Below are 25375 nucleotides of genomic sequence, written 5' to 3' on the forward strand. Positions count from 1 at the left end.
TAACAGGCTCCTCTGCAATATTACCTACAAAAGAGAAGCACAGATTTATTTATAAAGCCACACTGAGGAGATCCTATTGTGGTTCAGCCGATTAAGAACCCGGCTAGTATCCATGAGGATGCAGGTTCGATACCTGGCCTCACTCAGTGGGTTAAAGGATCTGGCGTTGCCACAAGCTTTGGCATAGATCCCAGATGCATCACGTCTGGCATGGCTGTGGCTGTGGCTTAAGCTGGTGTCTATGGCTCCAATTAGACCCCTAGTATGGGAATCTCCATGTGCCCGAGTGGGGCCCTAAAAAGACCCCCGCCCCCCAAAAAAAGCCACACGGAGATCCTGCAGGGAGCATGACCATCTCTTCCCCATCCCAACTTCCCACAGCCCTTTGTGGGAGCAACAAGTGGGAGCAGGGAGAAAAGCCCTAGCCAGAAGCATGCGCAGGGCACAATCAATTGTGATAAGGAGGAGGGCCAGGATGGCGCTTGCCACCCTGGGGTCAGAGCTCCGAGCAGGAGGTCCCAGCGCCCCCTCCTCCCTGCCTGCCCAATCTGCTTCCCAGTCTCAGTGGAAGACGCTGCTTCCCAAAGGCCTGTCCTAAATTCCCAGGGTAGCCCGGGGGGCGGGGACGGGGCTGGGAGTGAAGTTCTTTTTGTTCTGTATTTACCTAAAAGTTCAGGAAGCCCTTGCTGACATGCTTGCTTGGGGGCCCAGAATTTAAACTTAGTCATTGCCCAGAGCCCTTGTTTTAGGAAAGAATGAGATGGCCGCTGTTGCGTAACCCAGGCCTGCGGGGGGATGTGGGCTGCCCAAGGAAACCTTCCTTCCTCCTCCCTCTAGGAACGAAGGCTCCGCAAGGAGGGCTGGGGTGGGCGGGGCACCGCCTGGAGCTGGGCGGGGCGGGGTGGGGGCGGTGGGGTAGACGGACCCCGGGAGAGAGAGCCCCGGGAGCGGGCAGACAGGAACGCACAGGCCAGTCCCCGTCCCACGTGCCTCCTGGGCACAACACAGCCTCAATAGTCCAGAAAACCCAACCGGTGATACCGGGTGAGGGCGGGGGGCGGGGGCAGATTCGAGGAAAGGAGAGGAACCGAGGGGCGGGCTGACCTGGATGAAGGACGGGGTGGGGTGAGGGCTGCTCTCTGGCCGCTGTCCCTAAGAGCCCCCAGAGGATGGGTTCTTCTAAATCCCTCCCCCTATACTCCGTGTCCCTACCTCCCAAAGGTTCAGCCAGTTCTGCTGCACACTAGGGGGCGGGGGCGGGGAGGGGGCTGCAATCCTTCCAGGCTTCCCCCGCCCCACCACCAGGCTGGGATTTCCGACAGTTCATTCAAGACGTGCCTCCCCCTCCATCCCCCCACGCCACCCTTTGCTTCCCCCGACCCCTTCCAGCATCTTACCCCAGTCTGGTCCCCAACACCCGCCTCCCCCTCAGTCACCTCTCTGGGAGACCTTCCCTAGCCCCTCCCTCCGCTTTGCTCTTCCTCTCCTCTCCCTCGGTTTACTTTCTCCCATCAGCAGTTGGTTCTCCCAAGAGTCCTTTCTCCATCATCTGCGCCTCTTTCTTTCCTTTCGCCCACGTCCCTCTCATGACCCCCCCACACCATGGCTTCTCCGTCCACTTAAATCCGTCACCTTCTCACTCCCCACCGGAATCCCCAGTGTCTCCTTCAGCCTCGACACACAGACCACTCGAAACGGGTTTCAGGTTTTCCCCTTCATCCCAACTCCCATCCTCTTCTTCCACCCCTCCCCACGCTCCAGTGCCGCCAGCCAGCTGTCCAGCTCCCAAATTCCGGGCGAGATTCCCGGGAACAAAGCAAGAAAAATCAGCGTAATTTGGGAAATAAACAGAAGCTGGGAAGGGAGGAGGTAGAGAAGAGTGGGGAGGACCCAGGTGGAGGGGGGGCCTCTCCAGTCCCACCCAGTTTAGGGAATGCCCCTGCCTTCTCCACCCCCCCTTCACCTGGCTCTTAAAGGGCCCGGCCCCCGCCGGCGGCTACTTAAGGCAGAGGGGCGGCGGCGGGCAGCAGCTGCGCTTCGGCTGCTCTGGGAAGAGTGGAAGGGGCAAAAATCCCGATCATGATCCCCCACAGGCTGCTGCCGCCACTGCTGCTAACTCTGTTGCTCGCTGCCCGCCCAGGAGGCGCCCTGGCACAGTGCCCGGGCTGTGGGCAGGGGGTGCAGACGGGTTGTCCAGGGGGCTGCGCGGAGGAGGAGGACGGGGGACCGCCAACGGAGGGCTGTGCGGAAGCTGGGGGCTGTCTCAGGAGGGAAGGGCAGCAGTGCGGGGTCTACACTCCTAACTGCGCTCCAGGACTGCAGTGCCAGCCGCCGGAGGAAGATCAGGCGCCTTTGCGGGCGCTGCTGCTGGGCCGGGGCCGCTGTCGCCGGGCTCGCACGCCCTCGGGTGAGTCCGCGCCCCGCCCCTGCCCCGCCCACGTGAGACCCGCAGATCTGCAGACAGGGTCCTGGAGGGATGCACGACGGCACTACTGCAAGCCTCAGTGTCTTGCAAGTCTGCAGAATGATGCTTCCTCCTCCAATCCTGGAGCGCACATTTTTCCGGGAGAAGCTAGAGGTCTAGGGTGCGGCCAGGGGCCCTGCGGATAAAGCAGGGAGGTGTCAGCCACCAATGCTTTTTTTGTCCCCTCTATTGTCTCTTGAGGAGAAAGGTTTAGGGACATACCACAGCGGCCCAGCTCCTTCAGCCCTAGACCTCCAAGCTGGAGAAAGGACCCCGATATTGTTTCCAGGTTCCACTTAGAGAAAGAGGGAAGATAACTCCAGGCTCCCAAATCCTGCACACACTGAAAGATATCTCCTCTTAATATCAGAGGGGCCAAAGCACCTGGACATGGGATAGAGAATAGAAGATGGCTCAAATCCAGAGTTGTTTCAGACTAGACTAGGGACAGAGGGCAGGGGCTGGGGACCCCTACAGGGAGGGGGCGGAAGGGGGGAGGCTAGGATAGAGGTGGGAAAAGAAGGAATCTGCCAGATCCAGAGTTATGATTTAAAGCTTCTCATAACCCTCCACCCATCCCACCCCACCCTAACCCAGACAGGAGAATAGAAGGCTGAGTCATTGGGTGGGTGGGACAGAAGTGAGTCAGAACCTGAAAGATGGGGGGAAGCAGGGAGTTGGGGAGAGCAGGAAATGAGAATGGCCCCCACCCCAGGGGCATCTGGGGTTTCTTTGAAGGGAAAGGATGGCAAATCAACTTGATTTTTCTTTCATTCCGAAAGGCTTGGGTCCAGGCTGCTAGGGGTCCTCCTAGAAAGGGTTGATCTGGGTGGGTCAAAGGAGGGACCCGGAGCATGGTCACAGTAGGATGCTGAATAGAGGGAATGAGGGACAAAGTCTGAGGAGTGTGGAGGATGAGGGGTCAGACTCAGGATTTGCAGCAGAAGTGGTTCTTGGGTTTGGAGGAGTAGGGGGAGCAACTGTCCAGGTTTGAGGGTCGGCGACTGAGCAGAGCTTGTCTTTGGACCTGGAGAGGGAAAGTCGGTCACTTCAGGGCTCATACGATCTCATTTTACAGCTGGGGCAAATTCCAAGCCGTGCCTGCTCTTCTCCCTGTCTTTTCTTCATCCTACTCCCGGACTCTCCCCTCCCATCCCAAGCTCTCCCCAAGCCCCCCAGTACCATGTGTGAAACTTTCTCCAGAGTCAGAAACAGCCTGAAGGCTGGAAGCCCCTCATCCCTGCACTTTTGCAACTTGCCTGCGCCCTCCCCCCCCCCCCTTAAGGGCTGAATCACACAGGCTCCTGGGACCAGTGGGGTTGAGCTGGGCTGAGCCTCAGGAAACCAGAAGAGAGAGGCCCCACTGCAGCGCCCCCAAAGTAACCATGTCTCAGGCCTGGGAAGGGTGGGCTGAATCACAGCAGGGTCACAGCGGGGACACACATTCCACTTGGGTCCCTGCTGACCCCCTCTGGCGGCCATTGCTCTTCTGCCCCATCTCCCTGGCTTGGGGCACCCCCTGCTGGCGTCTGGTGGAACTGCCAGGTCTTTCCACCCAAAGCTCAGGGCCTCTCAATTTTTTTTTATTCTGATTTATATTTCTTTGATTTTTTAAAAATTGACTTTTAATTGATTTTTTGCTTTTCGAAAGGCTTTTCCCTTATAAACCTTAACACTAGTCTGGAGATATTGTCAGGAAAGGTAATGTCACCATTTGTCAGAAAAAGAAACTGAGGCCAGGAGGGGGTGAAGCCAACTTCTTAACCCCATCACTACTCTGGAAGCCCTGCTAGTTTCCACTTGGCTGTGGTCTTTGACATCTGGTTGATTTCCAGCCTCTTCTTCCTCCGTTCATCTTGTGGCTGTAGGGGAGAATCCTAAGGAGAGTAAGCCCCAAGCAGGGACCACGCGCTCGCAGGACGTGAACCGCAGGGACCCACAGAAGAGTCCGGGGACCTCTACCACTCCCTCCCGGCCCAATCCTGGGGGCGTCCAAGACACTGAGATGGTGCGTTTGGGGCTGGGAAGGAGCAGGAGGGGTGGGGAGCCCTGGAGAGTCCCATCTGAGACTGATCCCTTGGGCTTGGAGAAGTCACTCATGTGGATCCTGGGAGCCTGGTTGGGGGAGGCCAGCAGGCGCTGCAGTGGAGCTGTTGCTTCTTCCAGGGCCCTTGCCGCAGACATCTGGACTCAGTGCTGCAGCAACTCCAGACCGAGGTCTTCCGAGGGGCCCACACCCTCTACGTGCCTAATTGTGACCACCGGGGCTTCTATCGGAAGCGGCAGGTGAGGCCATTTCTCTCCTCTCTTGGTCCATCTGTTCATCCCAGCTCCTACCTGGGGTTGGATGCATGGGGTGGGGGGCTTATGGAGTGACAGAAATAAGACACAGCCCCTATTTTAGGAATCTCCCAACTTTAGGGCCCACACAGACATAGAGAATAACCAACAGCAGCAGTAGGAGAGGAGTTAGACTGCCTAAGTAGTGCCTGACTCAGAGGCTCACAAACTCGAGGGGCCTGAGAACCCACTTAGAGGGCTGTGAACACAAATGGCTGAGCCCTGCCTGCAGAGCTGGAGAATTTACATTTTTTTTTTTTTCTTTTTTGGCCGCCCCCATGGCACATGGAGTTCCCGGCCAGAGAGCAGATGATCCAAGCTGCAGTTGCAACCTAAGCCAAAGCTGCGCCAATGCCGGATCCGTAACCCCCTGTGCCAGGCCAGGGATTGAACCTGTGTCCTAGCACTCCCAAGACTGCCGATCCCTTGAGCTACAGCAGAAACTATGAGAATTTACATTCTAAGGCAGTCTCTAGTGATGCTGATGCTTGGGAACCACGCTTGGAGAACTGCTCTTTTGGCCTAGAAGTATGGCCACAGTTTGGTGGGTGGGGAAGAGAAGCCAAGGGAGGGAACCCAGCGGGCCTCCCTGTCCTGAGAAGGCTCAGACTTAGACTACGACCCAGGCTCAGGAGTCCAAGGAGAATCCCCAACCCATGGGGCCCCTCCCCTCCCTCCTGCCAGAGCCTTGGCCAAACCTCTGATCCCTGCGCCTCTCTCTCCAGTGCCGCTCCTCCCAGGGACAGCGCCGAGGTCCCTGCTGGTGTGTGGATCGGATGGGCCAGCCCCTGGCCGGGTCCCCAGATGGTGATGGAAACGCCCCCTGCCCCTCCGGGAGCAGCGGCTAAGGCTGGGTGGGAGGCTGCAGGGCCACCGGCAGGAGCGTGGGGCCATCATCTTGGGTTATTTGTTGAGTGATGAGTAACTCGGAGGCCCAGCACTCTACCTTCTGGCCCTGCCACATTGTCCCCCTCACCCCAGGACCTCACGCATGGAAAGATTGTTGGTGTTGGCGTGGGGTATTAATAAAGCCGTGTTGGGGTCTCTGGCTTATGTCTCTTCTGTGTTCACCTCCCACATTTCTGGAGTCGCTGTCCCTCCTCCCTACATCACCCCCATCCCATCCAGCCCCCGCAGCCACCCTCTTCTCCTGTGGACTGCATTTGGTCCTTCCCACCACACTTGGAATGGCAGGGACAGCCACTGGCAGAGGTTTCCTGGCCTCACGTCTCATCCAACCACCCACCACCACGGAGGGAGAGGCCGAAGGTGGGGGCAGGGAGAGGCCATGGCCTTGGTCTGAGGTCCTGACCTTGTTTCTAAGACTGATCTTTGGACACAAAGGGAGAGGAAGGATTAATAGTTAATCCCCAGCAGGAGCCCAACAAAGAGGAACTCTCAAGGGGAAGGAAACTATTTTTTTTTTTTTCCCACTGTACAGCAAGGGGGTCAGGTTATCCTTACATGTATACATTACAATTACATTTTTCCCCCCACCCTTTCTTCTGTTGCAACATGAGTATCTAGACAAAGTTCTCAATGCTATTCAGCAGGATCTCCTTGTAAATCTATTCTAAGTTGTGTCTGATAAGCCCAAGCTCCCGATCCCTCCCCCTCCCATCAGGCAGCCACAAGTCTCTTCTCCAAGTCCATGATTTTCTTTTCTGAGGAGATGTTCATTTGTGCTGGATATTAGATTCCAGTTATAAGTGATATCATATGGTATTTGTCTTTGTCTTTCTGGCTCATTTCACTCAGGATGAGATTCTCTAGTTCCATCCATGTTGCTGCAAATGGCATTATTTCATTCTTTTTTATGGCTGAGTAGTATTCCATTGTGTATATATACCACTCTTCCGAATCCAATCATCTGTCGATGGACATTTGGGTTGTTTCCATGTCTTGGCTATTGTGAATAGTGCTGCAATGAATATGCGGGTGCACGTGTCTCTTTTAAGTAGAGTTTTGTCCGGATAGATGCCCAAGAGTGGGATTGCGGGGTCATATGGAAGTTCTATGTATAGATTTCTAAGGTAGGAAGGAAACTATTATTTATTGAGCTCTTGCCCTGAACCAGGCCCTGGACTGCCTGCTTTTCCTTGGACTACCTCAGTTGGTGCTTACAGTAGCCCCGTGAGGTAGAGACTGGTGCCTGTTTTTCACAGGAGAAACCCGTAGCTTAAACTATATGGGTTATTTGCCTGAAGATCCACAGCCAGTAAATGATCAACGAGGGAGGATTTAAATCTGGTTCTTCCATATGTGACAGCACCTGGTATTCCTCAGGTGCTGAATAAGTGCACCTGGTATTCCTCAGGTGCTGAATAAGTGCTTGTTTTGCCTCCTGTTGGCCTACCGCCTAAGCTCAGCAGGTGGAGGGAGGAGCCATTGTGCAAGGGGCCCTGGTACCTAGCACTTCCTGGAGGGGCCACGGCACCACCTGTTGTCACAGGTGCCAAGCTCATCAGGATAGAAACCCCACGTACACAAAGAGTCAGAGTCATCAGCAAGTTTCTTGCACACACCTTATCATGGTCTAAGGGAGCTGAGAGCACCGATCCCTGCAGATATTTCTGGCTCCTTCCTGACCTTCAGCCTACTGGAAAGAGATTGGAAGGATGCCAGGCCAGGTGATAAGCCTCAGAGAGGCGAGGTCGCCTCCCCACGACTTGCATGGGTGTCGAGAGCCCACCATTCCTGTGGGAGGGAGATGGGCCCATGGGCGGAGGTTGGGCTATTTGTTGGGGGGTTGTGTCCATGCCTGTGACAGCCAGCAGAGCGGAGCCAGGGCTGAGATGGTGCTGACTTCCTGGATAACCTCTAAACCCCTCCTCCTGAAAGGACTTTGGAGCTGTTAGAGGAGCCGAGGGAGATAAGAGCGTGGCCAGGCAAGCTTGAAGGAAGGGAGGGAACGCTCACTGGCCACCACTGCCTGGTGAAGACACATCATGGAGCCCAGGGCAGCCCAGCTGCGGCAGAGAGGAGGGCTAGGAAAAGAGCAGGAGGACCAGCCCTGCAGAGAAGGGGAGCCCCGATCTGGGAGTGCAGATCGCCCAGGTGGGGTTGGAGGTGGGCATACGCTGTCAGAGGGGGCTCCTGCTGTTTATCTTCACTCCTTCTTGCTGTTCTGGGACAGACCCAGCTTCTGCCCCCTAACGACCCAGCTTCTGCCACCTAACGAGCCAGTTGGGGAGGGGAGGAGAGAAGGGATATTCAGTGCTTTGCCGTATCTTTTTGACTCTTTCACCTGAGTGGGTGATCAGAATAGCTTCCTGGAGTTTCCGCTCTGGCTCAGAGGCTAACAAACCCGACTAGAATCCATGAGGATGCCGGTTCGATCCCTGGCCTTTCTCAGTGGGTTAAAGATCCAGCGTTGCCCTGAGCTGTGGTGTAGGTGGCAGACGTGGTTCAGATTTGAGTTGTTGTGGCTGTGGCGTAGGCTGGTAGCTACAGCTCTGATTCTACCCTTAGCCTGGGAACCTCCATATACTGCGAGTGCAGCCCTAAAGCGACAAGAGATAAAAAAGAGAGAGAGCGAGAATAGCTTCCTGCTCCCTGGGTCCCCGTTTCTAGTAATGTGATCAGGCTCCTTGCTTGCCAGGGGCCTCCTCATCCCCCTGCAAAAATAACTTCCCCAGAGTTCCCATTGTGGCTCAGCAGGTTAAGAACCCGACTGGTATCCAAGAGGATGTGGGTTCGATCCCTGGCCTCGATCAGTGGGTTAAGGATCTGGTGTTGCTGTGGCTGTAGTGTAGGCTGGCTGCTGCAGCTCTGATTCAACCCTTAGCCCCAGGAACTTCCATATGCCACAAATTTGGCCCTAAAAAGCAAAAAGCAAACAAACGAAAACTTCCCCTTCTGATTGCCTGCCACCCCCCTCTGATGATACTAGATATTGACTGTTGGCTGGGAGGCGGGGAGGCTGCTGAGCACACAGAAAGCACTGCCTGGACACAGGATGCCTCTGGGTTTGCACAAGGCAACAGAACCCTAACTCTTCCCCTTTGACCCCATCTCCTAGGAAACAATGAGACACACAGAGGCCCAGATTTGGTACAATGGACCCGGCATATGCAGGTGAGGTCAGAGGTCAACATGGACAGGTCCTAGAGTAAAGGGAGGAAGGGGTGGGGACTGGCTGGGTGATAAAGACAATTTGTTTTTGGGTTCAGCCCTCGCGGATCCGGGGTTAAGACGGAAGAGTTTGAAAGGCAGGTTATCAGGGCAGGGGTCCAAAGTCAGCCTGTGAACAGTCTTCTGATGGCAGGGCTAGAGGTCAGGACAGGGAAGAGAGTGGGGTCAGAGATAATGCAGTGGTTGGGTTTCAGACCCAGGGACTGGGAGTATCTTTCCTGGATCCTCACTGCTGCCCTGAGAAGCCAGAGGGAGTTGAGTTTGGGGGGAACCTCTGGGCGGCAACCGTACTTGTCATCGGTCCATCGCTAGCACTTAGCAACGTGCCTGGCGTAGAAGGAGGCTTAGGAAACGTCTGGTGAATGAGAGGATGGCTAACTGGATGGAGGGACCGTGGGCTCTGCCCTGCTTTGTCTCATAGGCTGTGAAGACGCAGTTGCTGGAGCAGGCGCAGGGCCAGCTGACCGAGCTGCTGGATCGAGCCATGTGGGAGGCTGTTCAATCCTACCCACCACAAGGCGGCCCGATGCCCTCCATCCCTGCAGGGTCCTTGAGCAAGTAAGCGTCTGATGGGCCAGGGGGCTGGGGAACAGTTAAGCAGCCTCCTCCACCGTAAGGATTATGAGCCACAGACATCATCTCACGTGACCCCGAGTTCAGCTTTTCCTCTCCTCCTCTTATCGCCTCGGCCTTCCTGACACTGCCTTTCCAGCTGGTCCTGCCCCCTGGCCCTAACCCTCACCTTCTGCTACTAGTGCCCTTGGCTCCTAAGTATGGACCTTCTGCAAGGCCCTGCCCTCTGCCCGCCGCCTTCTCCCTTTGGGTCCTGACCCAGAACAACTGTGTCAATTCAGGACCCGGGAGCCATCCTTGGGGAAACGAAAAGTTTTCATCATCCGCAAGTCCCTGCTTGAGTAAGTCAGGGGTGAAGAAGGGGGAGGGGGAGGGGAAGAAAAGAAAGGGCTTTGGCTGACGGTCCAAGACACCCCATCTATCATCCTCAGGCTCTAGGGGGGTTGGGGGAGGGCTTGGAGGTGGCTTCTAAGGTTCAGTGTCTCCATTTGCCCCACGTATGACTGTGGAAGAAAGGCCATCAGGATGAGAAGGGTCCGGGTTAGAAATGGCTTTGGACAGACGTCCCAGCCATATCCCAGCCCTGAGCTAGAAGTTCCCAACCGCTAGGCCCCACCCCCACAGGTATCAGTGCCTGAGCTGGTGTGCATGAACTTGAGGAGTCTCCCACTGACCCTCGGGCCCCTGTCCCTCCAGCGAGCTGATGGAGGTGCAGCATTTCCGGACCATCTACCACATGTTCATTGCCGGCCTGTGTGTCTTCATCATCAGCACCTTGGCCATCGACCTCATTGATGAGGGCAGGTAGGCACCGTTCCCGCTCCGAATAGACACACAGATCAGATCCGGCCACCTGGGTCCCTAGCGCTCTACCAGCCACTGGCCCGAGACAGCACAGGCCCCTTCGGATTACGGGACATGCATCAACATGGCTTCCGACAACCTTCCCACCCCAAAGGCCCTCTTGGACTTCTTCCTTCCATAGCTTTGCATGGGCTTTGGTCTGTCTTCCCAGGGTCCGCCCTCTGGGGACACTGCACTGCACTCAAATACTTCTCAATTGGACCTTCGTCCTAAGGCAGATATATGTGCACATATAAACACACTGGCCCGCCCCGTCCTCTCCCACACCCCTTTCCAAGTCAGCACTGGTCAGTTCAGATAAGCTTCATTGAGACTGTCCTAAGTATCAGCCGTGGGGGGCAGAGAGCTGAGGGGCTACCTGCACCCTGGGTGTAAGGCGCTCCCCATCTTGGGAGGAAGATGGACACAACACGAAAGTGCCTTGGTGGATCGCTTCCCCCACAAAGCACCTCCCCACTCTAGAGATGAGCCTCAGGGGGCTGTAGACCCCTGGGGGTCTGGATGTGCATGGCCCCCACCTCACACCACACATGGCTTAAGAAGTGGTGAAAAAAGGACCAAGGATCTACAGGTTCAGCCAAAGCACTTTGGTAAAATTTGGTGAAATTGTTGTTAATTACACGAATATGCTACGGAACAAATCTCCGTGAAAGAAGCAAATACCTGTAAAGTGACCGTCCTTCTTGACCAGCCCCTCCATTCCAGACTGCCCCCAGAGATAACATTTTTTACGGTTTTGAGTTTTCCTCCAGGGCAGTTTCCATGCATCCACATCCAGATGTATATAAAAACCAGGAGGATGTATTTCGTGGAAGTCTACATTAATAAGACACTTTCTGTACCTATTGTTTCCTTTTCACTCCCTAATGACCCATCTTAGAGATCTGTGTAGGTCCATTGTTTTTTAATGACTGCAGAGTCTGGAAGTGCCAGCTTTTGTTCATTTAGTCCTTTCCTGAGGAATATGTAGGTTGTTTCTAATTTTTCACCGTTATAAACTATACACTCTTAACCTAAGCGAACAAAACACTCAAAAACCTGCTTTCAGGAGTTCTCTTTGGCTCAGCAGGTTAAGGGTCTGGCATTGCCACTGCAGGGGCTCGGGTCGCTGCTGTGGCATGGGTTCAATCCCTGGCCAGGGAACTTCCTCATGCTACAGGTGCGGCCAAACAAAAAGCCACCTGCTTTCTATTAACTCAAGCCTACAGCTCCAGAAGCTCCAGAAGTACAAAACTAACAAAAAACCCAAGTTAAATTCTAAATACCTCATAACCTAACACTGGTGGCATATGCAAAATACTGAATCCTTCTGCAACACCGTAACTGCCACAGAAGGCTCTAAAGGTCATTTGGAAGCAAAACCATCTCATGACTGAGTCTCCTTAGGCAATGCCCTGTGCTAAAAGTCCTGAGCAACAGAGGTGCCATCTTTTTTTTTTTTTTCTGTCTTTTTGTCTTTTTAAGGCTGCACTCACAGCATATGGGGGTTCCCAGGCTTGGGGTCCAATCGGAGCTGTAGTCGCCGGCCCACGCCAGAGCCACAGCAACGCGGGATCCGAGCCGCGTCTGCAACCTACACCAGAGCTCACGGCAACGCTGGATCCTTAACCCACTGAGCGAGGCCAGGGATCGAACCTGCGTCTTCATGGATGCTAGTCGGGTTCATTAACCGTTGAGCCACAACGGGAACTCCAGAAGTACCATCTTAAACACCTTCAGAGATGGGGAGCTGACAACCTTGGCAAGTTGCCTCAATGTATCTTCCAAGAGCTTTGGCTGCAGAGGAAAGGGACGAGGATGGGCCTCACATTTGTCTACTTTTCTCCTTCCCTCTCCAAGGCTGATGCTGGAATTTGACCTACTGATCTTCAACTTCGGACAGCTGCCCTTGGCGCTGATGACATGGGTCCCCATGTTCCTGTCCACTCTGCTGGTTCCCTACCAGACCCTGCGGCTGTGGGCAAGGCCCCAGGCCGGAGGGGCCAGGATGCTGCGGGTGGCCCTGGGCTGCGTGCTGCTGGCCGCCCACACTGCGGTGCTAGGCATCCTCCCGGTCCACGTAGCTGTGGAGTATCAGCTCCCCCCGGCATCGCGCTGTGTCCTAGTCTTTGAGCAGGTGATGGGTGGGACCAATGGTGGGGTGGGGCAGCTGGGAGGGAAGGCATTGGACACTCTATTGGTGGGGGCGGAGCTAGTTACCGGGGGTGGAGTCCTTTGAGAGGGATTTGAGCCAACCAATAAGCTGCAAGGAAATGTAAACGAACGGACAGTACTACGCAAATATTATCCGACTACGCAGAGTCACAAGAGGTTGGCTGGCCCGAGGTCCCAGCCTTTCCGGTACCCATTTACCCTCGATTCATCCCAGCAGCCGCCTGTGTTCGACTGTTGACTGCTGTCCGACCAAAAGATAAAGTATGTGCTATGGCCGTACAGATTTTACAGTCAGCCAGCCTTTCTCCCATAAATGAGAGCACAGAGAGATTAAGTGATCTGCTCGAAGCCACACAGTACCTTAACCTCTTTTCCATTCCATCTCAGGTCAGGTTTCTGATGAAAAGCTACTCCTTCCTGAGAGAGACGGTACCTGGGACGCTTGGCACGGGAAGAGGTGAGGCTTTCAACTGGCCCTGCTGTGAACTCAGTCCTCTTAAGTGCTTGAATGAAGCTGGCGCAGGATCTTCAAAAAAGCTCCAACTTCCTAAGCCCGTCTTGCCCACAGGGCAGCTCTGGCCTCCAACGGGGCTCTGTGGACCTTAGTCATTAGGTGTAATCTTAGGTCCCACCTTTGAGATGGCACCTCTGCTGCCCAGGACTTCTGGTTCATTCTTATCGTCAGGTCTAGCCTGGAAAGACCCATGGTATGAAAGCCTTATATTAGAAAGTCGAAACGGAAGGAGAGAGAATGCGGAGCTCCCGTTGTGGCTCAGCAGTAATGAATCTGACTAGTATCCATGAGGATGCAGGTTTGATTCGTGGCCTCGCTCAGTGGGTTAAGGATCTGGTGTTACTGTGATTTGTGATGTAGGTTGCAGACATGGCTCAGATGTGGTGTTGCTGTGGCTGTGGTGTAGGCCAGCAGCTGCTGCTCCAATTTGACCCCCAGCCTGGGAACCTCTATGGGCCACAGGTGCAGGCCTAAAAAGCAAGCAAAAATAAATAAATAAAAAAGCAAAAAGAGAAAGAAGAAGGAGAGAGTATGGGTGGTGCGCCTTGTGGGCACCAAATGAAGCTCCAGCCACAGCGGGTCATGTGCCAGAAAATGGGGTGCCTGGAATGGAAGCAAAAGAGGGGTGTTAGTAGATTCAGCTCCTGCCCCGTTTCACCTCCCCAACCCACCTCAGGATCCAGCTCCTCACCCCACCCCCCACCTCTGTCCCATCCAGCCCAATTCACTGGTCCCACTGCCCACCCCCAGTGTCCCACTCACCTGTGTCCTCTCCCCCTCACGGATGGACCCCTCTTGCTCTTCCCCAGGTGAGGGCGTCCGGACCCCCAGTTTCTCCAGCTACCTCTATTTCCTCTTCTGCCCCACTCTCATCTACAGGGAGACTTACCCCAGGTAAGACCCTGCACCCTCTCCCCCAAATGCCCAGGCCCATCAGGGACCCAGCCCCTCTCCTCTCCTCTCCTCTCCCTGAGGTCTGCAGCCTCATCCCAGAAGCTGGCCATTTTCTCAGGAGGCACCCCAAAAGAAAGATGGGGAAACAGGGCCAGGTAGACTACCTTTCTCCTTGCCCAGCCCATGGTGACACAATGGTGACCGACTGTCCTGGTTTGCCCAGGACTGCCCCGGGTTTAGCCCTGAAATTCTTGCATCCTGGGACAGCCCTCAGTCCATAGCAGACTCCAGTTGGTTCCTCGCTTTAGCGGACACTCAGGCTAAAAATCCATTTGTCATCCCTGTTATGGAAGGTCCAAAGAGTTCTCGACCCCACCTCCCCAGATATTGCTCCCAGGCCTGAGCAGGTCCTGTGGGAGCTGAGGAGAGAGGGCCCCAGGGGCTGGGCCCCGGCCCTGGGCAGGAACAAGATTAAAGGATGAGAAACATACTGTCCCCATTGCTGCTGCAGGACACCCAACGTCAGGTGGAATTATGTGGCCAAGAACTTTGCCCAGGTTAGAAGATGGGTTCGAAGGGAGGACTACCTGTGACTCACGGTGGCTGAAGGGGCATCTCTGGGAGTGGAGTAGGGGAGGCCTGGGGAAGAAGCCAGAGGGTGGGGCGAAGGGAAGTGGCGGCAGATGCTGGGCCAGACTCCAATTCCAGAAGGAGAGCAGCAGCTGCCAGTGACTCCTTCCAAAGTTATGTGTCCTCCACCCCCTCCCCAGGCCCTGGGCTGCGTGCTCTATGCCTGCTTCATCCTGGGCCGCCTCTGCGTTCCTGTTTTTGCCAACATGAGCCGGGAGCCCTTCAGCACTCGTGCCCTGGTGCTCTCCGTCATGCATGCCACCCTGCCAGGTATGCCCACCAGAGGCAGGGCTGCGGGAGGCTGCACCCTGGGGAAGGCTTAGCAGGGAACTCTTCCCTCCAGGGGACTCCTCCCTCCCCTCCCTCTTAGTTTCAACACCTCGCTCTGACTCTCCCCTGCATCTGTCAGCTCCTATGGTTGCTCGTTGTCAAGGTCTCCCTTCAGATTGCCATCCGCTCCCCACCTTCTCACCACACCGCCAGCTCCCAATGGTCAGAGGCCTTGACATTCCCCTCTATATCCCTAACATCTGGCATGGAGCTCGCAAGCAAATGGATTGAATGAGGGAATGTAATCTGTGAATGATTAATAAATGATTGACAGCAGTTGGGGCCCTGGTGGCTGGCTGCGGGATTCCTGGATCAGGGAGGGGTGGGGGGTCCGGGTGGGCCAGTCTGATCTACAGCACCTCCCCTCTGCCCCCGATCTCTACCTTCCAGGCATTTTCATGCTGCTACTCATCTTCTTTGCCTTCCTCCACTGCTGGCTCAACGCCTTCGCAGAGATGCTACGATTTGGAGACAGAATGTTTTATCGGGTGGGGCCTGGACCTGGGACACTTGGGAGGTGGATGCAGGAAGGGCTGGGGCAGGCTGTGGGGAGGATGGTGGCTATGCCGGCTGTCACGTTGTTACCGAACCAGGTTCATTTGCCTAATATGCAGTAGGCCAAACGCTGAGATGTCAAGATCTGCAGCCGAGAAAGGATTCCTTTACCACGCAGCCAAGTGAGGAGAAGGGAGAACCCACTCAGACTTGCCTCTTCAAAGGCCAGGGCCTTGCCATATTTATGGGTTAAAGAAGGGAAGATGGTCTTAGGTGTGGGGGAAAGTGACTGGAGGGAAAGAAAAGGTGAGATAATCATGATCTGATTCCCCCCCCCTTTTTTTTTTGTCTTTTTGCCGTTTCTTGGGCCGCTCCCTTGGCATATGGAGGTTCCCAGGCTAGGGGTCTAATCCGAGCTATAGCCACCAGCCTACGCCAGAGCCACAGCAACACAGGGATCTGAGCCGCATCTGCAACCTACACCACAGCTCATGGCAATGCCGGATCCCTAACCCACTGAGCAAGGTCAGGGATCGAACCTGCAACCTCATGGTTCGTAGTCGGATTCGTTAACTGCTGCGCCATGACAGGAACTCCTGATTTTTTTTTTTTAATTTTTACCTATTTATGTACTTATTTTTGCTTTTTAGGGCCACACCTGTGACATATGGGGGTTGGATTTGGAGCTACAGCTGTCAGCCTACACCACAGCCACAGCCACAGCAACACTGGATCCCCAACCCACTGAGCGAGGCCAAGGATCCAACCTGCACCCTCATGGATACTAGTAGGATTCATTCCCGCTGCACCACAACGGAACTCCAATCATGATCTGATTTACAGCATGCTTTTTCACGGCAGCCATGTTAAAAAAAAAAAAAAAATGGAAGCACTTTGGAGTTCCCACTGTGGCACAACAGGATCAGCTGCTTCTCTGCAACACCAGGACGCAGGTTCAATCCCTGGCCTGGCACAGTGGGTTAAAGAATCTGGTGTTGCCACAGCTGTGACGTGGGTCGAGGCTGTGGCTGAGATCTGGCCCATGTGCCAAGGGGTGGCCAAAAAAAAGAAAAAAAATGGAGGCAGTCAGCATAATCTAAGGATGGAGTTTTAGGCCCGCTGATGTCAAAAGGTCATCAGACACCTGCACAGGCCCCATTTCAGGCCCAGTTTATTTTGGTGGTCCCAACCAGTCTTAGCCGGCTTGAAGTAGACAGGTGCCAACTTCAAATTCCTGGAAATGACCCATACATAGATGTGTTATCTATTGGCAGGGGTGGGGTGGGGGGGTAGGGAGTCAAAAAAAAAAAAAAATGAAGGGTTGGTCAGTGAAGGCAGAAGGGTTTTTTTGTTGTCGTTTTTTGTCTTTTTGCCTTTTCTAGAGCTGCTCCCTAGGCATATGGAGGTTCCCAGGTTAGGGGTCTAATCAGAGCTATAGCTGCCGGCCTATGCCACATCCACAGCAACGTGGGATCTGAGTCACGTCTGTGACCTGCACCACAGCTCACAGCAATGCCGATCCTTAACCCACTGAGCAAGGCCAGGGATCAAACCCGCAACCTCATGGTTCCTAGTCAGATTCGTTAACCACTGAGCCACAATGGGAACTCCGGCAGAAGGGTTTTTCACAAGCTGCTCCCTTACCTGCTGTTCTGTAAGACAAGCTGGAGAAGGTCTGTTGGTCAGCAGTTTCTGTTAGCCCTGGGGGGGGGGCATGGTTTCAGTCTCAGCTGTGCCATCCAGTGTGCTCCTGCGGTTCTCAGGTCACCCCTCCACCTCCTGACCACAGCTGATTTGTGGGTGGTCCTTGGGAAACTTCTTCTCCTGAGAGGGAGACTAGGAGGCGGGCAGGGACCCCCTGTCCTGAAGAGGGAATCAGGGGGAGTCTTGCTGTCTCTCTCCTGCCGGGAGCCAGCCCTGGCGGAGAACATTGCGCTGGGGCTGGGGAGCAGGAAGCAGGGGGAAGCGGCTGGGGCTGGGGCAGAGACAGGGCCGGGATGCTCACCGACCCCCCCCCACCACCTCCCCAGGACTGGTGGAACTCAACCTCCTTCTCGAACTATTACCGCACTTGGAACGTGGTGGTCCATGACTGGCTGTACAGCTACGTGTATCAGGATGCGCTGTGGGTACGGACCCCCTCCACTGTCACAGTTAAGGGACCCTCTCTGGGACAGCCTCTCCTTCCCTCCGTCCGCACCACGCATCTTCTCCAGATCCAAGGATCCCTTTGACGTCCCTCTGCCCGGAGTCTCCCCAGCCCAATAGGCAGAAAGCCCTTTCCTGTGATCAAATATCCTCCCTCCTGGTCCTCAGTCTCCTCCACAGGGCATGTCTCCCTTCCTTAGCCTCCTAAGAAATATGCATATAGCAATTTTCAGTTACCAAGTATTTTCACATACTACGTAAGTGGTACATAAATCCTGAGAAGTACATATTATTATGGCTTCTTTTGAAAATTGCATCTGAAGGAGATGGCTGGTGGCCCAGCAGGTTAAGGATTTGGTGTTGTCACTGCAGCGACTTGGGTCGCTGCTATGGCAGGGGTTTGATCCCTGGCCTGGGAGCTTTTGAATCCCATGATGCAGCCCCAAAAAATTGCATCTAAGACCAATGGACCTTAATGCTCTTAAATGACGTCAGCCTTTCTGACCCCAAATTTTGCATTCTTTCCATCATAATACACACCCTCCTGGCTTCTTTAGGGAGAGGGCTCTTTGTGGAAAGGGCTTAGGGAGACTCACTCCTCCCTCCTCTCTGGCCCCTGCCAGCTCCTCGGTGGCCGTGCCCGAGGGGCAGCCATGCTGAGCGTGTTCCTGGTCTCTGCCCTGGTCCATGAGTACATCTTCTGCTTCGTCCTGGGATTCTTCTACCCTGTCATGCTGGTGCTCTTCCTTGTCTTTGGAGGTGAGCTTGGCCTCTGTGTGCCACTGGAGGGAGAGACATCCAGAGGGAGGAGGCCTGGAGTCCTGAAGATTCCAGGCTGATGGGGGAGGCCATGTACCCAGTTCAGAAGGGGATGCGTGTGCCTTCCGGGGAAAGGCATGAGCGTTTTGTGTGAGAGCTGGGGTAGGAAGTACTTGGGATCGGGGAGGGAGGCAGCCTCAGGAGGCAGCAAGGCATATCCTGGGGGATGTGGGGGAAGGTTTCTGGCTGGAGGGGAGCATCTGAGCAGGGCACCCATAAAGGGAGCCAAAGGGGAGGAAACTGGAGGAAAGTTTAGTATGAGATCCAGGATATTGACCTGTAAGCTGAGGAATCCTTTCCTGTTTTTTCTGTTTGTTTTTTGTCTCTTTGCCTGTTTTTTCTTGAGCCGCTCCCATGGCATATGGAGATTCCCAGGCTAGGGGTCTAATCAGAGCTGTAGCCACCAGCCTGTGCCACAGCCACAGCAACGTGGGATCTGAGCCACGTCTGCGACCCACACCGCAGCTCATGGCAACGCCGGATCCTTAACCCACTGAGCAAGGCTAGGGATCAAACCCGCAACCTCATGGTTCCTAGTCAGATTCATTAACCACTGCGCCACGATGGGAACTCCAATCCTTTCCCGGTTTTAAATGAGATGCTTGAGACCTCTGTGGGTTTCCGGAGCTGGGTTCAAGATCTTCCCCAGTGATGCCTTCCTGTTCCAACTCTTCCCTGTGCCCTGAGACGGGAAAGCAGCCAGGAAGATAAGATGCAGGTGTCTGGGGCTGGGGTGACAACCTTTCCTCTGCATCAGGGCTGCTGAACTTCACGATGCACGACCAGCACACCGGCCCGGCGTGGAACGTGCTCATATGGACCATGCTCTTTCTGGGCCAGGGCATCCTGGTCAGCCTGTACTGCCAGGAGTGGTACGCACGGCGTCACTGCCCCCTGACCCAGGTAAGGAACCGTGACCTTCACTCCACTCCCCACCCAGGAGGACACATCTGCCCTTCCCAGCAGCCAGCCCCCTATATGGTCCAACTCAACAGCCATAGTCAGGGGCTAGGTGCTGGTTTGGAGGTAATGGGCACCCAGGTCTGAGATGTGCAGGGTGGCACAAGGAAGGACCTTATTCACACTCATCTTTCTCTGACACAGACAACCTTCTGGGGGCTGGTGACCCCTCGATCCTGGTCCTGCCATACCTAGAGGTCAGAGCATCCTCACTGCCCAGAGGACACCACCAAGTTCTTCTGAGCCTGTAAAGCCTGGGACCGGGGTTCCTCTCTGCATCCCCAGACCTAGCTCTGGGTCAAGGGGGCCTGCCATGCCTGCCCCCCTCCCCCAGGGAACTCCAGGGACTGAGCTCTGTGGACCTGTGGACAGGCGAGCACAGGCTCAGAATGGTGGTTCTTGAGCCCCCATCCATGGATGGGGCAAGGGCCCCCTCTCACTTCATGGCTGTTCAGAGTTGGGGAGACTTGAAGGACCTCACAGAACGGGTGAATGTGGGGTGACTTAGAGCAACTGGGATGGGTTTTTTCTTTGTACTCTCTCCAAAGCAATAATAAACTGTCTATTTGTATTCACTTGTTTATTTCTTCATTCATCATTTGTTGAAGACCCACTCTTTTTTTTTTTTTTCTCCGTCTTTTTGTCTTTTTAGGGCCGCTCCCGTGGCATATGGAGGTTCCCAGGCTAGGGGTCAAATCAGAGCTGTAGCCACCGGCCTATGCCACAGCCACAGCAACATGAGATCTGAGCCATGTCTGCGACCCACACCACAGCTCATGGCAACGCCGATCCTTAACCCACTGAGCAAGGCCAGGGACTGAACCCGAAACCTCATGGTTCCTAGTCTGATTCATTAACCACTGAGCCATGATGGGAACTCTGAAGACCCGCTTTTGACAGGCATGATTGTAGGCTTGGGTCTGCAGAGGGTAGGTTTTGTGATGCGAGGGGCTGAGGGTCTTGGGTGACATCCTCCCTGACCTTTTCTGTGCCACCCCCATCCCTCCAAACCCCAGCCTCACACACGCCTCCTCTATTCCTTCAGCTTACGTTTCCGCAACCCTTTAATCCTTCTGTTCTTGGAATTTTCTAGCACATTTTGAGAGAGCACATAGCCCTCCCCTCCTGCAGCAGACCCAAGAGAGAACGTCCTGTAAGACCTTAGCCAACTCTTTAAACTTCACGAGCCTCAGTCTCCACAGCTATAAAATGGGCATTTAAATTAGGACTGTCTTGGAGTTCTGGTGTGGTACAACAGGACTGGCGGCGTCTCTGTAGCATTGAGACACAAGTTTGATCCCCAGCACAGTGGGCTGAGGATCTAGCATTGTTGCAGCTGTGGCACAGGTCGAAATTGTGGCTCAGATCTGATCTCTGGCCGGGGAACTTCACATACTGTAGGGCAGCCAAAAAAATAAAAAAATAAAAATAAATAAAAGAGGTTGGGAGTATCTCTCTCTCTCTCTCTTCTTTTTTTTTTTTTTTTAACAGCCATGCTTGTGTCATATGGAAGTTCCCAGGCTGGGAGTCGAATCAGAGCTGCAGCTGCAGGCCTAAGCCACAGCCACAGCAACTTGGGATCTGAGCTGCTTCTGTGACCTACGCCAGAGCTTGCAGCAACACCGGATCCTTAACCCAATGAGCAAGGCCAGGGATTGAACCTGCATCCTCACGGACACTATGCCAGGTTCTTAACCAGCTGAGCAATAACAGGAACTCCTGAGTGTCTTTTTTTCTTCTTAATAAGATTATTGATATGGTTTAAACCTACCATCTTTCTATCATTTTCTATTTGTCCCATCTATTCTTTGTTCCCTTTCCCTCCTTTATATCATATTCTGAATTAATTATGATTCCACAAATGGAATGAATGGCACATTTTATTTCAGTTCTTTTCTTTTTCATTTTTTTTTATTTTTGTCTTTTTAGGGTCATACCTGTGACATATGGAGATTCCCAGGCTAGGGGTCAAATCGGATCTGTAGCCACTAGCCTAAACCAGAACCACACCAGAGCCACAGCAACGCAGGATCCGAGTCACACCAGTGACCTACACCATAGCTCATGGCAATGCCAGATCCTTAACACTGAGCGAGGCCGGGGATCAAACCTAAGTCCTCAAGGATGTCAGTTGGTTTTGATAACCGATGAGCCACGATGGCAACTCCTATTGTATGTTCTTGAATCATTCTATGTTTTTACTGTTTGATTTTTTTTTTTTTCCTTGTATGGCCATACCTGTGGCATATAGAATTCCTGGGCTAGGGGTCGAATTGGAGCTACATCACAGCCACAGCTACGCCAGATCTGAGCCACACTGCAAACTACACCTCACCTTGCGGCAACACCAGACCCTTAACACACTGAGAGACGCCAGGGATCGAACCCACATACTCGTGGACACTAGTCGGGTTCTTAACCCCCTGAGCCACAACAGGAACCCCCAAATACATATTTCTTCACTATCATTTGAAAATATACCAATTATTTCTTCCATTAAGATATCTGATTTCCTGCCACATCCACCTCAATAAGAGAAACCTTTAGAATACTTCTACTTACCTCTCCCACCAATTCCTAGGTCTTGCAGAAAGAGCATAGTATCTGCAGTTCTAGATAGAATTAGATGCCCATCAATGTACGTGAACTGTTGTTCTGTTCTGTTGTTTTGTTTTGTTTTTTGCTTTTTAAGGGCCACACTTGCGGCATGTGGCTTTTCCCAGGTTAGGGGTCAAATCAGAGCTACAGCTGCCGGCCTACGCCACAGCCACAGCCACATCAGATCCGAGCCACATCTATGACCTACACCACAGCTCATGGTGATGCCAGATCCTTAACCCACTGAGCGAGGCCAGGGGTAGAACCCACAATCTCATGGTTCCTAGTCGGATTCCTTTCTGCTGAGCCACGACGGGAACTCCTGTCCATGAACGTTTAACAGAATACTATTTTGCCACGTTTGTTTCACTCCTTGTCTTTTCTCCTTTTCATTTTCCTCCATCCTGACTTCTCTGTTCTCTCAATTTTTCTGGAGTGTTTCCCTCAGGTGAGCTATGGGGTTGGTATATTCCTTGAATCCTTTATATCTCCCTGTACCTTTCTTTTGCACTAATGGAAGGTGAATGCTTCCTTAACTGGATATGAGATCCTAAGGAGCCCTCCTTTTCTCCTGTATACTCACTTTTAGCTTCTGGTGTTACAGACAAAAAGTGTGTTAATCTGATTCTTTTCCCTTTGTCAATAACTTGCTCCTTCTGTCTAGATGCTTGAAAATATCTTTAATCTTGGAATTCAGGAATTCTGTGCTTTGATGTTTGTCTTCTCTTTTTGTATCTTTGGTGCTCTTTCTGGGCAAGCTCAGAATTTTCTTCAGGTTGGCAAAATATTCCTCTATTTTTAAATTATTGCCTCTCCTCCATTTATGCCTTTTCTTTCTTTTGGAACGAACATATTCGAATGTTAAGACTACTGGATGTATTCTCCAAGTCTCATATTTTCCTCATTATTTATTTCCATCTCTTCGTATTATTCGCTCTGTGCTTTGAAATATTTTTCCACTTATTCTTCCAAGCCACTAATTTGAGTGCCGGCAGGGACCAGACTTCTTGCTTTCAATAAATAGGCTGATTTTTTTGTTGTTGAAAATGATGGTTTTTAGTTCCAGAAAGTATTTTCTGGTCTCGGATCTCTTTAACTGCTCTCAATATTTTCTTAAGTTGTCATACTCTTTGGTGGCTCCTGTGCCGTCTGGTAGGCAGGAAAACCAACTCTATGACCTCATCCCTGTAGGGCCAAGGCCGTCTGAGTCATGGTCTTCCAGTATCCCCACAGTCCTGACCTCTGCTCAGGGACTCTCCGGAGCTGGTCTCCAGGCTCCTGGGTGGTGAGAATGAGGAAGCTCCTCCCTGGGTTTCCACACCAGGCCTTCCCCATGGTAAATCCCAAGTCCAAGCCTTCATTTGTGTATGCTTTCCACTGGGCCCAACAGCAATATGGCTAAAGAGAGGCACATGTTGGAGCTCCCATCGTGGCTCAGTGGGTTACAAACCCAACTAGTATCCATGAGGACGCAGGTTCAATCCCTGGCCTCGCTCAGAGGGTTAAGGATCCAGTGTTGCTGTGAGCTATGGAGTTGATCACAGACACAGCTTGGATTTCACATTGCTGTGGCTGTGGTGTAGGCTGGCAGCTGCAGCTCTGATTTGACCATTGACCAGCCTGGGAACTTCCATAGGCTGCAGGTGCAGCCCTAAAAAAACAAAAACAAAAAGAGAGAGGCAAATGCTAGAGATGGGAGTGAAAAATCCCCTTCGAACATGGTTCTCACAATTGAGCATGCATTAGAACCACCTCCGGGGCTTGTAAATATGGATGGCTGAACCCCACCCTAGGAGTTTCTGATTCATGAGCTCTGGGGTGGGACTTGAGAATTCGCATTACTAACCAGTTCCCAGGGAGTACTGATGCTGCCGAACTATGAGCCATACTTTGAGAACCACTGCATTAGAATACATCAAACCAGAGTTCCCGCTGTGATGCAAAGGGATCATCAGCATCCTTGCAGCACCAAGATAGAAGTTCGATGCCTGGCCCGGCACAGTGGGTTAAAGGATCCAGCATTCTGCAACTGCACCTCAGAACCCTGCCATGGGGTGGCCAAAAAAGAAAGACGGAGTTCCTGCTGTGGCTCCGTGGGTTAAGAACCCGACATAGTGTCCATGAAGATGCAGGTTTGATCCCTGGCCTCGCTCAGTGGGTGAAGGATCCAGCGTTGCCCTGAGCTGTGGTGTAGGTTGCAGACACGGCTCAGATTCTGTGTTGCTGTGGCTGTGGTGTAGGCCGGTGGCTACAGCTCTGATTAGACCCCTAGCCTGGGAACCTCCATATGTCACGGGTATGGCCCTAGAAAAGGCAAAAAATAAAATAAAATTTTAAAATAAAATGTATATGGTCGTAAGAAAAAGCTAACAATAACGCGTTACAAACTAAGGAAATGTGCAAGCTAATTGGCCTTGGCACCAGAGAATTTGCTAAAAATGAATTTATTATTTTATTAAAACTAGGCCATCAGACTACTGGATTTCTCTAACATGTGGAAGCTGGATTGCAAGAACCAAAAGTCCATCAGTCTAGAAGAGAAAGCACAGAATCATTGCATTTGGGGCATAAAATTAGGGAGACGGTGACTTGTAGAAACGGCATTCTTGGAGTTCCTGTTGTGGATCAGCTGTAATGAAACCAACGAGTATCTATGAGCCCGGCCTCGCTCAGTGGGTTAAAGATGTAGGTAGCAGATGTGGCTCGGACGGCCAAGCTGTGGCTGTTGGTGTAGGCTGGCAGCTGCAGTTCCGATTCAACCCTTAGCTCAGGAACTCCCACATGCTGCAGGTGTGACCCTAAAAAGCAAAATAATAATAACAACAATAATGATGATGGTATTCCTTACATTCTAGTCGGGTGAGACTGGGCAGGGGGTGAAGAGAGTAAGTAAAAAAGTGAATAACTAACTAAGTACATATATATTAAATAAAATTTAAAGTATGCCAGATGCCTATACATGCTGGGGAGAAAAACAGGCTATGCAGGAGTTCCCTGCTGGCCCAACAGTTAAGGATCTAGCTTTGTACTGCTGAGGCTCAGGTGGATGCTGAGGTATAGGTGGCAGCTGTGGCTCAGATTCGATCTCTGGCCCAGGAACTTCCACATCGTACAAGCGCAGCCGAACAACAACAACAACAAAAACCAGAGCAGATAAAGGAACCGCAAGTGCTAGATGGTGAAAACGTAATTTTATTTTTTTCTTTAACAGCCGCACCTGCAGCATATGGAAGTTTCCAGGCTAGAGGTCGAATGAGAGCTGCACCTCCCAGCCTATACCACAGCCATGGCAAAGCCAGATCCGAGCCCCATCTTCAACCTACGCTGCAGCTCACAGCAATGCCGGACCCTTAACCTACCGAGTGAGGCCAGGGATCCAACCTGCATCCTCTTGGATACTAGTCGGGTTCTTAACCTGCTAAACAACAACAGGCGACTCTGAAACTGTAATTTTAAAT

The 25375-nt window shown here is 53.0% G+C and overlaps 2 protein-coding genes across 4 annotated transcripts; both read left to right on the forward strand.

The window, feature by feature from the left end:
• Positions 1512–5853, forward strand: IGFBP6 (insulin like growth factor binding protein 6). 2 transcript variants are annotated; one of them, XM_005652513.3, is made up of 4 exons: positions 1512–2407; positions 4300–4472; positions 4631–4750; positions 5530–5853. In XM_005652513.3, exons 1-4 carry the CDS (start codon positions 2080–2082, stop codon positions 5650–5652), a joined length of 744 nt encoding a protein of 247 aa, XP_005652570.1. In that variant the 5' UTR covers positions 1512–2079; the 3' UTR covers positions 5653–5853.
• SOAT2 (sterol O-acyltransferase 2) lies at positions 7569–19890 on the forward strand. 2 transcript variants are annotated; one of them, XM_021091697.1, is made up of 15 exons: positions 7569–7873; positions 8826–8881; positions 9360–9496; positions 9793–9852; positions 10208–10315; positions 12215–12491; positions 12917–12986; positions 13853–13937; positions 14449–14494; positions 14708–14837; positions 15288–15385; positions 17423–17521; positions 18164–18299; positions 19117–19262; positions 19464–19890. In XM_021091697.1, exons 1-15 carry the CDS (start codon positions 7753–7755, stop codon positions 19512–19514), a joined length of 1620 nt encoding a protein of 539 aa, XP_020947356.1. In that variant the 5' UTR covers positions 7569–7752; the 3' UTR covers positions 19515–19890. The 2 variants fall into 2 exon arrangements, with proteins under 2 accessions (XP_020947356.1, XP_003126232.3); XM_003126184.5 differs by having other exon boundaries at positions 7646–7861.

Source organism: Sus scrofa, chromosome 5 (genome assembly GCF_000003025.6).
Source record: "Sus scrofa isolate TJ Tabasco breed Duroc chromosome 5, Sscrofa11.1, whole genome shotgun sequence".
Taxonomy (NCBI): Eukaryota; Metazoa; Chordata; class Mammalia; order Artiodactyla; family Suidae; genus Sus; species Sus scrofa.

What these genes read in the sequence shown, in the direction of transcription:
- SOAT2 (XM_021091697.1), top strand. Translation starts at nt 7,753, where the DNA reads ATGGAGCCCAGGGCAGCCCAGCTGCGGCAGAGAGGAGGGCTAGGAAAA. An exon ending in ATCCGCAAGTCCCTGCTTGA is followed by an intron (nt 9,853 to 10,207) that starts GTAAGTCAGGGG and finishes CTGTCCCTCCAG; the next exon opens with CGAGCTGATGGAGGTGCAGC. An exon ending in TGGCCAAGAACTTTGCCCAG is followed by an intron (nt 14,495 to 14,707) that starts GTTAGAAGATGG and finishes CCCCCTCCCCAG; the next exon opens with GCCCTGGGCTGCGTGCTCTA.
- IGFBP6 (XM_005652513.3), top strand. Translation starts at nt 2,080, where the DNA reads ATGATCCCCCACAGGCTGCTGCCGCCACTGCTGCTAACTCTGTTGCTC. An exon ending in CCGGGCTCGCACGCCCTCGG is followed by an intron (nt 2,408 to 4,299) that starts GTGAGTCCGCGC and finishes GTTGATTTCCAG; the next exon opens with CCTCTTCTTCCTCCGTTCAT. An exon ending in GCGTCCAAGACACTGAGATG is followed by an intron (nt 4,473 to 4,630) that starts GTGCGTTTGGGG and finishes TGCTTCTTCCAG; the next exon opens with GGCCCTTGCCGCAGACATCT.